This window comes from Ciconia boyciana, chromosome 4 (genome assembly GCF_034638445.1).
Source record: "Ciconia boyciana chromosome 4, ASM3463844v1, whole genome shotgun sequence".
Taxonomy (NCBI): Eukaryota; Metazoa; Chordata; class Aves; order Ciconiiformes; family Ciconiidae; genus Ciconia; species Ciconia boyciana.
This window is the reverse complement of record NC_132937.1, coordinates 46,143,735-46,160,612: the sequence shown is the minus strand read 5'-3', so window position 1 is coordinate 46,160,612 and position 16,878 is coordinate 46,143,735. Positions and strand designations below refer to the sequence as shown.

The window sequence follows — 16,878 nt, the reverse complement described above, 5'->3', positions numbered from 1 at the left end:
CTTCGTACGCAAGTTTGTAGGTAGCTGTTCTTACAAGTAAATATGATCAGTGCTGTGTGTTCCATATTACATTTTTCATTTGTCTAAGTTTCAGATGATAGAGCTAAAATTCTTCATAGTAGCACTTGCCTCATAGTGTATTTCAGTTTTGTTTGCTAACAGTGTGTTAGTAGAAGCCACATATATTCCAGGGGTTTGTGTGTTGAGAGGAGGGTCTATATTAGTAAATATTAAGGTTGCAGAATAATTGCTGGAAGAACTTCAGGGTTCCTCTTCCCATTTAGGGAAAATCAGTTACTATTCAGGCATCCAGTATGAGGGATTTTATCATCTTTCTTGGAAATCTCTTGTATTTTACTATATTTTTTAAAATTATGTTTCTGTGCTTACATATTACTGTGTAAATAAAAACTGCGTTTCCTTGTAGGAGGTGATACCAACCACCAACGTCCAAAAATAAGGCTAAGGATTGATGGCATTAGAATGATAGATAGGAAAAGAAACATAAGCTTCAGAGAACCATTTAAAAAATAATTATTTAAGTATACACAATATTTAAATATAGCAAAAATACAAAGCTTTCTTTCTTCCCCCTGTTTAGAGTTGATCTCTCCAATGTCTTGGACCTGCATGCTTTTGACAGTTTATCTGGAATAAGGTATGGTGATAATTTCACTATCTCTTATTAGAAATAATGTCCGTTTTATAAATACATGCATGAAATAGACACACTCAAATCCTGGCTCAAATATGCATCTGGGTTTCTGTTAGAAATCCTAGTTTAGTCACTTATTAAAATTTTCACTTTATAATTGGTAATCTGAGACTGAGAATTTTGTCCACTTGAAATGCATGCAACAAAAACTTTTTGACTTTGTAAAGTTAAATGAGCCAGAGTGTGTGTGGTTGGCTGGCTTTTTTTCCCAAAATACGAAATTTGCTGTAATAGTAGTAGTAGAGCAGATTTGCACACTCTTGTCTGGTTCTCTTAAAACTTACAGGATTTCAAAGATTTTCTCACTTCACATCATGGTGAACTGGAGGCCTCCTTAGTTTTCACAGAAAACAATGAGAGGCTGAGGTTCCACAGCAAACAAAGCCACTGAAAATTCTGGTTACTATGTTCCATGTTCTTTTTTTTTTTTTTAATGCCAAATGTGAGTTTGGCATGCCAGATGGGTGGAAAAGTAAAATTGGAGGTGAGTGGAGAAGGGCTTTCTGTTCACTTTGTGTGCTGAAATTGTTCAACAAAGAGAGCAAGGAGTACTGGAGCAATTGTAAAAGAAAGGAGGGAATATACAGCTGGGGGCAGTATCAGCTTTGTTTTTCTTCCTGGACGTACACTGTTCGCTTCAGGTAAAGGAATGTAGCCACTTCGTTATTCACAGAAGGGAGAAATTGCAGAAGATGCAAGCTAGTAATCTCTAATAGATGAGATGCGCACATGAGATTTTCTAATGAACTGGTGCAGTACTATCCAAAGGATAGCCTGCTTTTCCTGACTCTTGGCTGCCCATTCATTTTGCTGGCACTGGCTTTTATCTGATCTGTGAAAAGTAGTGTTTGTTTCTTTTGAGCTCCTTGAGTGTACCAGTCAGATCTATACCAATGGCAGCGTCAGGGAGGTATCACGATAGGCATCCAAAGGAAAGTTAAGTGGGGAGGAAGGCAAATATATCCTTTATGCACAATAGATACCTATTAGGTCATAAACCAGATCATAAACCCATGTCCTTTGTTCTTATGATGGATCAGCTAGCTGAACTGACTCATCCTGGAGCCACACAGCAGAGGGAAAGCAGTAAGATGATGTGAACCAGAAAAGGATCATTCTTGACAATGGCAATTCACAATTAGATCTGATTAGCTGTAATATTAGGTGGCATTCTGCAAGGTTGACTAAGAAGTGCTGTGCTCTACAAATCTGAGGAAGTCCTTAAGGAGCTGACAAAAAAAATCTTTCTTTCCTTGGTCTAGTCTTCTCTCTGCTTTCACTCACAGTTCCTTTAGAGGTTCTCAATGTTTGGTATTAAAACAGGGGAAACACTCTAAAATTGCAGCATTTAAAGACAAATTCTAAAAGCACCAAGAAGGTTGTAGAGTGCTTAAATGAAGTTCCATTTCTTTTGATTTTATTTGAGCTCTATACAGTGAAATTGAGGTCAGAGCTCAATTGGGAGGGATTCCATGGGAAGCTTCCATGGAGGATAAAGGAGCTAGCAAGTGCTGGGAGTTTTTCAAGACTCTCCTGGAAGTCTTAAGACTCTCCTGCTCTCCTGCAGGCACAAAAACAGTTCATCCCCTTTAAAGGTAAGGGAAGTAGGCAGAGGAAGAGAAGGGATCTCTTCTTAAGCCTCCCTAAGAAGGGGCTTAACTGCGAGCTTCTGGTCTGCTCAAAACCAAAAGAGAAGTGTACCAGAGATGGAAAAGTGGGCGAATACACGTTAAGAACTACAAGGGCATTGGCAGGGCATGCAGAGATGCAGTTAGAAAAGCAAAAGCTCAGCTCGAATTGAAATTGCCCAGAGCTGTCAAAAACTATAAGAAGGGGTTCTTCAGGTACGTGAACAACAAGCAGAAACAGAAGGAAAATACTGGCCCACTGCTGAACTGGAGAGGTGAATTAGTCACCAGCAACACTGAAAAGGCAGAAGTTCTCAACACTTTCTTCACCTCTGTCTTTACCAGCTCTGTTGGGCCCCAGGCCCTGGGAACAAAAATCCAGGTTGATGCAAACACAGACCCACCATCAGTGAAGGAAGAGTTGGTATGTGAACTATTACAGGAGCTTCACCCCTACAAATTGATGGGCCCTGACAATATCCACTGGGGGTGTTAAGAGAGCTGGCTGACGTTGCGAGGCCACTCTCCATACTCTTTAAGAAGTCATGGAGATCAGGGGACATCCCAGAAGACTGGAAGAAGGCTAATGTCACCCCCCATGTATAAGAAGGGCTTGAAGGAGGATCCAGGAAATTACAGGCCCATCAGTCCTACTTCAGTCCCTGGGAAAGCTATGGAACAAATCCTCCTGGGGGCTATCACAAGTCAAATGAAGCGCATGATTGGGAAAAGCCAGCATGGATTCACCAAGGGCAAATCGTGCTTGACAAACCTGATCACCTTCTATGACAAAGTAACTTGCTCGGTCGATGTGGGCAAGCGGTGGACATTGTCTACCTGGATTTCTCCAAGGCTTTTGATTCGGTTTCCCACAGCCTCCTCCTAGAGAAACTGATGCGTTACGGTCTAGACAAGTGGTCTGTGTGGTGGGTGGGGAACTGGCTGACAGGCTGCACCCAGAGGGTTGGACAACAAACTCAATATGAGTGAACAGTGTGCTGCTGTGGCAAAGAAAGCCAACAGGACGCTGGGTTGCAGCAACAAGGGCATCACCAGCAGAGATAAAGAAGTCATTATCCCACTCTACTCAGCGCTTGTCAGGCCACACCTGGAATACTGTGTTCAGTTTTGGTCCCCGCTATGCAAAAAAGATGTGGACAGGCTGGAGAGGGTGCAGAGAAGGGCCACAAAGATGATCAATGGACTGGGAAGCCTGCCATGTAAGGAAGGGCTGAGAGAACTGGGTTTGTTCAGCCTTGAGAAAAGAAGGCTTAGGGGAGACGTTATCACCATGTTCCAGTATTTAAAGGGTAGCTACAAAGAAGATGGAGTTTCCCTTCTTACAAGGAGCCACATGGAAAAGACGAGGGGTAATGGGTACAAGTTACTCCTGGAGAGATTCTAATTGGACACGAGAGGAAAATTTTTCACAATGAGAAGAATCAGCCATTGGAGTAATCTCCCCAGGGAAGTGGTGGGTTCCCCAACATTGGACACTTTTAAGATTTGGCTGGACAGGGTGCTGGGCCATCTTGTCTAGACGGTGCTTTTGCCAAGAAAGGTTGGACAGGATGATCCTTCAGGTCCCTTCCAACCTGGTATTCTATGATACAGTATTTCACTTAGTGTTACAGATTTCATTCCCACAAGCAACAGCTTTGTACATTTTTTTTCTTCTTGCTTTTCAAATCATCCTTCTAAAGTTATTTTCAAAAAATCAATGTCTAATAGATAGATTCTAGTGTTTTTCCTTTCTTGCTTTAGTTTCTGTAGTTTCTGCTTTAGTGCTGTAGTTTCCCTTTTGTTCCTACACAAAGGAATATCAAGGGTGTTGTACTTGAAGTATAATATTTAAAATCCCAAAGACACTGCAAATCATTATTATAATTGTGTTTATATTTTAAAAACCTAATGTTCTAAATCATTAACTAGATCAAACCAATATAATTAAACATACCTATTTTGAGATTAAAACTGAATTAACAGTTGAAGCTTATTCTGAATATAAACCTATCTTTGATATTTTAGTTTTGCTCTGCAATACTGAAGAGTTTATTTAAATTTTGAAATAATGACATTTTGTCCATCCTACTCAAATGCGATGTTTAACTTTACATATTTTCAGTTTACAGAAAAAGCTTGAGCATGTAAAGACAACACATGCACATCTAGATAAGGTAATTACCAAAACTACTGCTTTAGTCTTTTTGTAACAACAAGGTTGTTCAGGGAATTGCAGGCATTGCATGCTAATCATGCTGCCTTTTCAGAAGCTTTCAGTTAGGGAGTAATGTTTTAAGATCTTTGGAAGATTACATTGAATACATATAGGAGTGTGCTTTGTTGTAGATAGATTCCAAATGGATATAGTAAGTCTTACTTTCCAAAATAGCTTATAGGCTTCCACTGCTCCAGGCAGTCACATCATTCATTGATTCACATGGAGAGTGTTACTGGGGCAGACAAATAGCACTACTCTTTTTAATATTTGCAGAATCAAGTCCTAAACTTGTAGCCAATCTTTATCCTGTAGGTTTTCTGTCCAGATGTTGTCTGTGTATGTAGGTATCAGGGAGATGTTGTTCATGATTTTGCATTCTTTAAAGCTGTAATAAAACTTCACTAAGTAATTAAGCATGTGTAGATTTCCATTCTATGAGTGCTTCCTATTGTTTTCACAAGAAATAGTAACAATTTAACTTGTACCAGTGACATAGATTCTGCCCTGTAAACTAGGTATCAGTCTGGTAAGCACATATATGCTAAAAAAAAGAAACAGTTCTGTTGATGTTGTTTTTAGTATGTCAAATTAAACTCCAAAATGTATTCATGCCTGCCCCCCATGCCCCCAGTACTTGGTACTCAACCCAATGTGTGTTTATATCAGGGCAGAATCTTTTCTCTCCCTGTGTGCAATACAATGATGCTAGCATAATGCAACTGCAAATAGCATTTCTGCCTTTGTGGCTTTTATTTGAGCCAGTACAGTATTTTTTGTGATCAGCATATCTCATTTCAAAGATGAATTTAAGGAAAAAGACTCTGATCCATCATCCCTACAGAATATAAACCATTCTATGCTAATTGCTACTTCTAAGCACCTGTCTTGTCCATGGTGTACAGGTTTTACTAGAAAGGCTCCCTTTTAATTTTCTTTTTTTTTCCTTTTTTTTTTAATGTTATGATCACAGTATCTTCTTCTGCTCAGACCCTTCTCAAAAGCAGAACAGTCTTAAGTCAGGGAATTACTGAATTTATTGCCAGGCAACAAAAATTTACAATTATTGATTTGAGTAGTGAAATAAAGAAATGCAAAACAATTACACAAACACTTAAATGAACACCTCTCCTCTCTCCCTCTGTCCCCCAACTTTCCCTATTTTTTTCAGTCGCTTACACATAGTCCGTCCAAGTTCTCCTAGCAAGGCCACATGTGGCATAGGAAGTTGGGGGTGTTTGTGTAATGATTTTCTGTTCCTCATCACTGCTCTGTTCCTTAGGGTTCCTTCCCTGTGGTTCACACAGGGTCCTCAGTACCTGTGGAGTGCCCCTGCCCTGTGCGTAAACAACAAGCTGCAGTCTCTTGAGTGTGGGTACCCCCTTTGGCATGGCATGCCTCCTCCAAAGAGGCTTCAGTCCCAAGGGGCTGGAGGTGTCTGTCTCTCTAACAGGGTGTCATGTGTTTCTCTGCCTGAAGATGTGTGGGATGGTTTGGGTTTTTTTTACTGTTGTATGCCTTCAGAGCTGGCTGGAATAGGTTGTGAGACACACAAGGCAGCTGATGGTCTCCTCCCACACCCCTCAGCATTGCAGCCCCCTGCTACATAAGTCTTGTAAGCTTACACATACTTAAAGAGCTGTATGAACATATATGGGTTGTAGACTCTACCCTTAATATCATCTGAATGTACACCTAGAACGTATTCCACTCCTTGCCACTGAGAGTTAGACTGTAGGGGTTAAGGTTGTAGCAGTCTGAATATACACATTAAAAATCGTTGCATTTAACCTCCATCTCCTGCCAAGTGGATGATGGAGGCTAGTATCATAAGGGTTTGAATTTACACATTTCCATTGCAGACTCCACCCTTTGGAGATTAGTAAGGTTAGCATTGTGTACTGTAAAATTCAGGCCTTGTTCCTGCAAAACACCAAACCAAGACACTCGGCTGTTTAATTTACTCACCATGTCTTAGTATACAAGCAAATGTTCAAGCAACCAGTTAAACGGTACAACCACAGAGTAGCACCACTATTGGATATCCAGTTGGTTTCTGAGTCCAACAGCTGTAGTTTCATCCAGAACCAAAATATATGGTGACCAATGTTCATTTGGTATAACATGGGCACTTCCCAGCTGGGGAGTAAGATGATGCATCAGATGACTTAGATTTCCCAGAGCTTGCTTCACATCCTGTAACCATATTAACTGAGCTCTGGCCTTTCTCCTGAGCTTGTTATTCCTTAGCTCCCAGGTGTAGATCTTTGAAGGACTTCTCTTCCCCTTTCCAAGTCCCAGTTTGTCGTGTGGGAGCATGGGGATTTTTCATCCCCTCCTGACCCTTTCAGAACTCCAGTTTTGTCATGCTTTGCCTTGAGGCTGATCTCGCACCTGCCTTTGGCATATTCCCCCCAGTATGATACTCTAGGTCACTCCTTGATCAATAGGATGTCCCACCAGGTTATCAAGTGATACTGGAGGGGTAATAGTGACTGTGCCTAGCTGTCAGAGCTTTTGGTCTGTGGCCTCAGCCTTTTTGGCATCCCTTACCCCTTGCCTGTACACTCAGCAGGAGTCAGAGTGATCACAGTTGATTGTCCCTTCTTCTCAGTCCCTCCACAGGGGTCTTGTTTGTGGGATCGGAAGGATCGAGCCCAGCACAGCCCTCCATCAGTAAATCCCAGAGTTTCCTACTTTTGCAAGTGCCCTGCTCCAGCTTCCCAGCACCACCACAGCCACTGCAGAAGCGACCTCTGGGGGCATCAGCTGTAGGTGTCCTGCACTGCTTTAATTACTCCAAGTGAAAGGTTGCAGAGCAGGTGCACTTTGGGGAGCAGTGCTCCCATTTCTGCAGCACTGTAACATGGGCTGCCTGATAGGACTCTCTTAATTTTAAACTGGCTTACTGTTTCGTAGATTGGATGGCTTGTCACACAAGCTTTCCCTTTGGCAGTTCAGTGTTACCAACTGCTAAGTTTTGATTCAGGGTTTGTTCTTGCTGAGCGCTTGCTAGTATATCTTCTAGCAGACCATTAGTTTAACAGTGACTGTCAGTCTGATGGTGATGAATTTTAAGTGGTCCCAGTCTTTCTGAGGCTCCATTTGGAGCATATGATAAACTCTGGCATACCTCCACAGCAAAACAGCACCTCTCCCAGTGTTTTACAGGTGGTGGTTATATCCCTTTTGCAACTCCTGGGCTAATTTTCTTGGATGCTGCACTAGGCCCCATGCCATGGGTGCATGGGCTTGAAGCTGGCACCATCCTGTGTCTTCCCAGTCACCTTCCTGTCCCACTAGGGCTTTCACAGGTCCCTACTTTATCCAACAGTTTATACGTTGTCTGCACACATCCACACTCATGTAACGCGTGCACCACTCACACCAGAATATACAATCACAGATTCCCAGTACCAGAACCAAGGCTCCTTCTGGATTCCCCAAGTCATTGCATTAATGCACTCCGCTCTCGTGAGACCCCACCTGATTCTTACCCATAGACACTCATTTTCTTACCCCCCGATTCTTACCCATAGACACTCATTTTCACCCATTTTCTTAAGTTAGATTAGTCATCTGAAAGCAATAATCATTTTAAAGAATTTTAGGTTGTACAAAACTTAATTCTCTGTATGTTATTCTATGCCTTGAGAGGTTGTAGTGACAAAAGTAAGTTTGACACATTATTTCCTTTATTTTGTAATAAATTGTTAAACTACACTTATTATTAGTTATTGTTATTATTTTGGAATAAAACATCACTTCTGACATCTTTATTTTCAGAATCTATTCCTACATAGTCTATTTATAAAAAGCTTTTCATAACAGGAAAGTATCAATAGGTGAAAAATATGTTGATTAATTTTTGTCTGATAGAATTGTGATGAAGATCAGAAATTGTGACAAACATCAGTATGCCAAGAAAATAGCGTTCTTAAATGTATTTGAAAGGTTGAGCTCACTAGCCTATAAGAATTAAAATTCTTAGGCTTTCTTTGAGAACAAACATCAGCTACAGCAAAGAATTATATGGTAGAAGCTGATGGCATGAAACTATTCAAAGTATTGCATTTGCCCCTTAAGTGCACACCCAAGCAGAACAAAAAAGTATAGCATAATATAGCAAATTAGAGCAGAATAGAAATGGATAATTTTTTTTTTTAAATTTGACATGGGTGTATAGTTGCTTTTTTATGAGGCCAAGTTATAAAGAACACTTTTTGAAATTAATGAAATGTTTATTCAGTTTGGTAATAATAAGTGGGTCTTTCCATTTGCAGGGTATAATTACAGTAACATTTGAAGTTCCAGGAAATATAAAAGAAGAAAACTTAAATCTCTTTATTCAGGTAAGTAATACATCACTGTCAACTGAAAAATCATTGTGGCTTTATGTAGAAAATTGTCCCATGCTGTTCTGTTTATGAAAACACTTTTCCTTTTCGTAGAATCTTCTGTGGGAGAAGAACGTGAAAGATAAGACTGGACGCACCATGGACGTCATAAGATTGAAGGTTAGTCAGAAATGACCAAATTCTTTGTTTTGTGCTTTTTCTCTTTCACACCTAAAAAACTGCGGTGTGCTGTCAGTTGCAGGCCTATCAAAGGCGCGACTGGATCACTATAGCAGAGCAGACAAAATGGAGAATAGCAATTTGTCATTGTTCCGTGTAGAGACAGTTTGTTATGTGCTGGCTGGTGGAACAGCTCAAAAGGAGATAGCTGGCAGAGAAGGAGACATTGATCCTACTTGTTCTGAATTGAGAGGGAATATGTACGGTCCCAAACATCAGTGGCAGAGTTAATAATCAGGACATAGTTAAATGACTTTTTAAATTTTTCACCTCCATTGCTTTGAAAGGTTCCATCCATCTCACATAAATGTCTCCTTATCTAGGGATGTAACTATAGATTGCTATCTGTAATTATAATTGTTGACATAATATGCAGAAGTTGAATTTGGCATAACATAGCAGTGCAATACTAGTTGTGGTCTACACTTAAAACTTTTTACAGTGTTGTCAGACTGTAGTTTTAAAGATGCAGTCCATGAATATTCACCTTCATGGATGAATACTTAATGTGTTTTTCAGTTGCATGGTTTTGAGAGGAGTATAGGTGACAATTTAGGATATATTTTCATTTTCCTTATACCAAGCAGCCAAGTAAATAATTAAAAAACGAGAATCAAGTCTGCCATTTGGTAGGGTGTAAGAAATAGAAGAAAATACACTCTGGTTTGTTTTCTGAGAACACTTGTGCATCATGGATGGCGACATAATTATTTTCATTTCATTGGAAGAAGGGTTGTATTCTTGCTCTTTCAGCAACAAAACGAGAGTATCCTTGCCTTCCTCTTCCTGACAAATAGAAGAAAATAGCCACTGATGCATCTTAAGCTTTCTGAGAACAGTACTGCTATGCACAAGTACATTTTTGTTGTATTGAGCATTGGAATCACAGTAATTCTTTAGGAGATCTGAGGCCTGTGATAAGCTGTGTGCTGGCCCTCAGTCACAGACAAATACACCAAAGCAAATGAACCCCAGGTAATTATAGAATGGGTTCCAAAGTTTGTTGCTTTTATATTTATCTCTTACCTGCAGTCATAATCCTTTTAGCAGTGATAGTCATGGTTTTCCAACTAATATGTCAAATGCAGACCTTTTTTCATGAAATATTTTTAACTCTTTTTTTTTTTTTTCTTTAGGGAAGTATGAGACATGTTTTACAGAATGTGTTCCACTAGAATATTTTATAAAGTTTTACATGAAGTGATGAAAACTCTTAATACAACTTTTGGTATGTGGGTTAATGGGCTCACTCTGACAGTAGTCCCTTCTAATTCTGTTGCTAGTCATTTTACCTCACAAATGTTTGTTCTTTCTCCAGTATTCAAAGATTCTGTTTCAGAATAGTGCAAATGCTGAGCATGAGAGTTTAATAAAATAATCTGAAATCAAACATTTTTGGCCATTTTACATCATCTTTGATAGGCAATCAATCTTTCAGAGACACATACATCATACATCTTGTATATATTCAGAGTGGCATAGTAGCAGACGACATTTTATTTTTGCTCAGATGTGCTAGATACTGACAAAATGAGGAACAGAAGGCAGAGTATGGCAAGCTCTAATTATTAGTTTTTAAAAAAATAAGGAGATGTGAGAATGGATGCTATGAGTCAAAGTGATCATACTACGTTGTTATTTTGACTAACTGGTGCATAGTTGCCAAGAATATTTTTCCCAGCTTGGCTTAGTTTCAAAGGTTTTTTTTCCCCTCTTATATATTTCATTATAAAGGTTTGTTTATATATCCTAACAGTTATTTTTCTGATAAGGGACTGGTATCTATTCAAGGCAAATCTCATCAGGTGATAGTCCAAGGTGTCCATGAGCTCTATGATCTGGAAGAGACTGCAGTAGCCTGGAAAGAAGACGAAAATAGAACAAATAGACTGGTCCTAATAGGTAAGAAGAAATTACGTATCTCCTCATTTGACTTTAAGAAGCTTTTCTTTCAGCATGCAGTCCTGTGACTTGTCTGGTGAAAAGCAATCAGCCTAAACTGGCCAGAATAATAGCAGTATGTTCAGCATAACCTTCAGTCAAAGGCTTATCCATCAAGACCTCCAGCAGTTTTATATTCCAGCTGAGAGGAATATACACTATCCCTTTTAGTGAAATAACATAGCATAACACAGCATAGCATAACACAGCATAGCATAACATAACATAACATAGCATAAGTAAAATACTAAGTATTCATAAATTTTGTTGACGTATTTAATGATATTTTTAAAATCCGTAATTATAAATATGGTGATGGGAATGGTTTGAATGTTTGATCAAATATTCAGTAACTGTCAGGAAGGTGATTATAGCCATTAAAATGTATAAAATCTGGGTTTTTTTCTGAAAAGCTTGTAATGCTGAGGTTGTACATTTCTTATATCCTACGTGTTACTCTCTGCCTTGAAAGTGTCTTTATTACCAAAAAAACCCTATTTTTCCTCCTTTCCCTTACTTGTACAGCTTGAAGTCTGTTGTTGGCTGTAAAATCTAAAGCTATCTTGTTACCTGCAGCTTAATTGTAATACTGCTCTGTTTTCACTCATTGGTATAATAAACATTTTCTTTGCTGAGAAGACTTGCACATTGCTACTTGCATGCATTCTTGTAATATACTGTAAGATATAATTAGCTAATTTATTTCTCTTTGCAGGCAGGAACTTGGATAAGGAGACCATCAAAGAAGTATTCATAGCTACTGTGAGAGAGAAACAAGGAAACAGTTGACATCAAACTACAAAAACCATGAAATGCCTGCTTAACCCTGCAAGCTTTTTATGACAGAAAAGACTGAATGACATGCAGTATAGTAGTTTCTCTTTCCTCTAGCAGTTTACACAACAGTTAAACCCTGAAGTCCTCCTAACAGCTGAATTACTGTTTAAAGATTAGCTCTTATGGTCTAGAGTCAAACACAAAGAATTCTACCATTTTGGATTTGCCTTAAGTTATGTCAGTAACATCATTTACCTGTGCAGAAATGCAGATAGGCAAAAGACTTGTTTATGCTGTCCATGAAGTGTTACAGTAGGAATATGGTAAACATGTTTGAAGCCTAGTGCTTTCTCCAGCTAACTCTTTTACTACTGGAAATGAAGTAACAGTAATTATTGCCAGTGATGCAATCACAGTGAAAAGTTTTTTATGTTTACTATTAAACTGTCTTCCATCTCTTTCCACTTGTTTTGTGATTTTTGAATGTATACATCCATCCCAGGTACTGCTAAACCTGTTGTATAAATGAAACTAAAAATACATAGATAGCAGAGGCTCAAGACCACATGGAATATATACTACCTGTTTAATAGCTATGAATGCAGTGTTCAGTCACATAGCCAAAGTGTTAAAAGATGTAGCTGACCTCATAGGTCTTCTAGGCCATGACCCTGCCAGTTCAGGATTTGGGGGACTGGGGGCAGCACATTTTTACTGTGTTGTCTAGATGGCCTGGGTGGTTTGTCATGGCGTTCTCTGACACTGCGTTTGGGTGCTATCTTGAAAACTTAGTTTGAAGCTATTATCTCTGTGCTCATTACTTTTACAGTTTTGAGTTGAACTTCTTGCCTTGTACCTTCTCCAGTAGTCATCGTTCACCTCTTAGCTTTAGAGGGATATGTTAACTACAGCTGGGTCAATGCAAAATGAGTGAATGCAAGAAGTGTGACGGTGCGCTCTACCCCCCACCCTGCGCCCCCAACCTGTCCTTTATCTCCCATAACCTTGCTCAAGAGATAACCACCAGTGGCGGTTGTAATGATGCGCCTGGTCGTGATGACTGCATCTGGCTCAAAGTGGATTCAGGAGACAGATAACAACACAATAGCCAAGAGCTATTGTGCGATGCGCCCATCTAACCACAGTGAAGAAACTAAAATCTGTGGTTGGTATGCAAATGTGACTATGGGTCAATCATCTTACCCCATAAATAGTGAGCAGCCCAAGAGCCCTTTGAGCTCTTCTGCATGGCAGTGGGCTGTGCGCCAGGATCTCCCCATGAATAGTAACCCTCTCAAGGTTACTCCTTGAGGTTGAGAGATTCCTTGCTGCAACAGATCCTTGGTAAGTGACTACTAGCATGCTAAACTTTGAAACCTTAGCTAAGTGATTTAAAGGATTGATGGTGCATATACAATCCTTTAGACAAACCGTTGACCACGTCTGGGACTAGGATTGGATCCAGCCGCACCTAGACTTCTCTCTGAGAAGGAGTTTAGAAAGCAAGGAGGTCCTTTTCTGAATCTCATGTCTCAATGGGAGTGTCTCCCTGACAGTTATGTCTGACCCTGTCCTCTATGCAGTAAATAATCAAGTGTACCTTGCCATTGAATCTTGTTAAACCGCTGTCACATTTACCATTGATATTAATAAAGTATCTTTTGCTTCTGTCTTACGAGTGAAGTGCATCACTTCATCCACGACAAGAAGATAAGGTGGAATTAAAAATGTTCCAAAAGATAATTCTAAGACATGCAGCAGATATTCTGAAGAATGGACTCAGCTGCAGTGCTACATGGATGCTTGCTGATGTGTCTGGATAAGTAGAAATTTGTTTTCAGTACTAGTGGTGTGTCACTTGTCACATTTGCTTTAGGATAAAAGGTGCATCGAACTAAAAACAAAAAAAAGAAAGAAAGGAGGCCATTCCCTTATTACCCATCTTAAAAAGTTTATTTTTGCTTCTACTAAAATAAATGATCGTGGAGTTTGTTTCCGAAGAGCTGAGGAAAGGGACATTGTTAATCTGTCACTGCCAGGAGCTGGTGTCTTGTTTGATTAATATATGAAGTCATGTGTCCAATACGATGAGAGCTCTTCAGTCTCCCAGTGGATACATTAGCAGACATGACTTAATTCCTCACATCATAAGTAGTTTTAGGTAACTTGAAGCAGTTTCCAAGAGTTAACTATTTCTGTAAACTAAGGCAAGGTAAAAAGAAAGAACGATCTACTTACAATGTTGCTTTCTGTTTAGCGGAGCATTGGTGGCATTTGAGGGAGACGGGTATATTGTTGAGTGACATTGTGATAGTTTCCCTTAGTATTTGCATATATTAATTTTGAAAACTAATACATGTTCTCACACTGATACATGTTCTGGATTGAATAAATGACACTTATTCCTGCATGAAAATTAGTCAAATGATTGCCATCAGTATTATGGATTAAGCTATAAACATCATGTAAATGCAAAATTGTGGATAATACATTTGTATTTGTTGCTGCTTATACTTCCATTCTTCACACAGAAAACAATGAAATACCTTTTATCTTATAAATGCCTCATGTAGTTGAAGAACTCTTATCTTTAGAAACATTAATCTCTGAAGTGCCCAACTGATCATTCATTTTCCATTTGAAATAAATGTTCAGAGATTTAATAAAAGCTTCAACCATGGGTCATAAGGGAACAAGCCATGGATGTCTTTCTTACTGTCATATTTTAGATGCTTATTTTTTATATTTGCTCACCAACGACACACTCAAAAAATCCCACGATGACTCAGTATACTGGCGGTTTTTTTGTTGCTGTTAATGAGGCATCTCTGCAGCTGGGAATCTTCTTCTGTATAGCTCATCTTGCTATTACTCCTTCTTCCTCTGTAGGACTTTCCCCACACTGCTCGCAGAGGTAGCGTCAGAGAAGCTTTAGTCCGTGTGCACAGCTTTGTCTCTCCTCTTGTCTCCTTGCATATTTCCAGGGAGCCCCTGGGACAGAGAGCAGCTCCCAGGCAGGAGGAGGATGTGCACCTCTCCATCCCTGCCAGTGGTCAGGATGCCTGCTCTGCCTTGTCCTCCTCTATTCTGTTCCACATAGTGACACTGGTAATACAGCCAAGGGCTGGCTCTTGATCCTCTTCTCCCAAGAAGATTGCTGTTTTCTTTTCTTGGATATTTATTTAACTTTTTCTGGTCTGCTCTTATACATCCAGCATGGGGCACTAAGTCTTGTTCTTGTGTCATGCCAAAATGAGAAGAGGAGGAAAGGTAAAAGACAGAGCTCCAGTAAAAGCTGCCCTTAGTGAACTGATTGCTGGATGCCTTCGGTATTTATGTTACTGGCAGTTATATCAAGGTTGCCCTTCTCCAGGGAACTGGAACTAGATTAAAGTGACGTTGAGCAGGCGGGCACTGCTCAGCCCTGTCCTGGGATGGCAGTGGCATGGATGGTGGGGCGGCTGAGGGATGCTCGGGGTGGGGGGGAGCAAGGAGCAGTCTGGCGAGGGAAAGCATTACCATTTCTCCCCGTACAGCTCCCAAGAAGGGCACAGCAGGGACTGAGCTGCACCTTCTCATGAGGAAATGGTGGCTGTTATGGCTGTGGGGCAGCCATCCATGCCTGGGCCTGCTTCCAAGCCAAAATAACTCCCAAGATAACAACGCTTCACTCCCCCCACCCCCCAAGACATGCTAAGCACTGGGTACGTGCTTGACATCGATCTTGTCAACAAAAAACATTCATTTTCTTCCCTAGCAGAGACAGAGAAGGAGTTTCTTTCCTAGAGGCAAATTGCAATGATTTGATCACCTCTGCGCCCTCACAAACATCAGACGTCTACAGAAATCACCTTTCCAAAACAGCATTTTCTCCACTGTATTCTACTTTCCACGTGTTTTTACGGGCTCTGTTAAACCCAAAAATAAACAACAGAAATTATCTCCCTCCTTGCACTAACCGTTGTGCTGTTTGTTTATATCACCTGTTGTGTTTAATTTTCAGGAATTAGCCAGGGAGGTGGATGAGGTTTAATTTTTCTGTTTTGTGATGCCCTTTAAAAAGTAAGCACTTCTGAATTTGCTAGATTTTCACTAGATTCTTACTTTCTAATCCTGAAGTATAATGACCTTCCTCGGTGCCCTCTTGCTGCACCAGGGCGGGGCAGTGGCAGGGGGGGGTCATCCATGTCCCGTCCTGTCCCCCGTGGGCAGGATGTGGCCAGATGGGACAGGACGGGTGAGTCTGGGGTCCCAGCCACCCGCTGTCCCCATGAGCCACCCTGCTCCTCCACTGCCCTCATCAGCCCGGCCGCTCTGCAGAGCCCGCCGCGGCAGTGCCTGCACCTCCACCCAGGGTGCTTCCCCTGCTAGCGCGAGCGCTGGCCCGAGCAGCGTCCATCGTTTCTTCTCCCCCACTCTCAGAGCCACTTGAGCATCATTTTTGTATGTTTACTACCATGCTTTGCTCTTCCTTCACTGCTCTGCAGCTCCACATTGCCTCCCAATTTGCTGTATGCATTTACAAATGTTAGATGCCATGCATTTGTTCTCTTTATTTTACCCTTAAACCCAGTTTTATCCAGATCCAGGTTTGCATCGTTTTAACTGACCGTGGGTGAATCCTTATGGGGTCTCCATTGCTAGAGGCCTGTGCCCCATGTCTTGTCACCCCATGCCTGTACTCCTCTACACCACATCCTTGTCTCCACTTCCCAAGGCCACTGATACCCTGTCAGGCATGTGTTTCTCTGCGCTGCATCATTACTTTACAGCCATAAATATTTCATTCTGCACGGAATGGCGGCTTGTTACTGCTAGCTATGAAAAGCTATGGTTGTAACACACAAGGATAAAAAAGTAAAACAAATCAGCAATAGACACTTGGGCAGTTAGAGAAACTACTGTCACAGGTAACCCAAACAACACCAAGCTGTGGGCAGGTCAAGAAAGATCAGCCAGAGCAGCTGTGACAAACCTCAGCAGAGGCCCTGCACACTCAGTACAAAGCTTATGGCCTCTTGC

General features: G+C 40.7%; 1 protein-coding gene across 9 annotated transcripts in view; it reads left to right on the top strand.

Annotated features, from left to right (window-relative positions):
* LOC140650637 (zinc-regulated GTPase metalloprotein activator 1A-like) overlaps window positions 1–13,483 on the top strand; it is a 28,283-nt gene extending 14,800 nt beyond the window's left edge. For 2 of the 9 annotated variants that reach the window (XM_072859239.1, XM_072859240.1), the window contains 6 exons: window positions 602–658; window positions 4,469–4,520; window positions 8,845–8,913; window positions 9,013–9,078; window positions 10,911–11,040; window positions 11,795–13,483. In XM_072859239.1, the coding sequence (XP_072715340.1) occupies window positions 602–658; window positions 4,469–4,520; window positions 8,845–8,913; window positions 9,013–9,078; window positions 10,911–11,040; window positions 11,795–11,868 (448 nt within the window). In that variant the 3' untranslated portion in view covers window positions 11,869–13,483. Of the gene's footprint in view, window positions 1–601; window positions 659–4,468; window positions 4,521–8,844; window positions 8,914–9,012; window positions 9,079–10,274; window positions 10,367–10,894; window positions 11,042–11,794 lie in introns of those variants that run through there. The other 7 variants (XR_012042105.1, XR_012042103.1, XR_012042104.1 and 4 more) reach the window with 7 other exon arrangements.
* The last annotated feature ends 3,395 nt before the right edge of the window (window positions 13,484–16,878 follow it).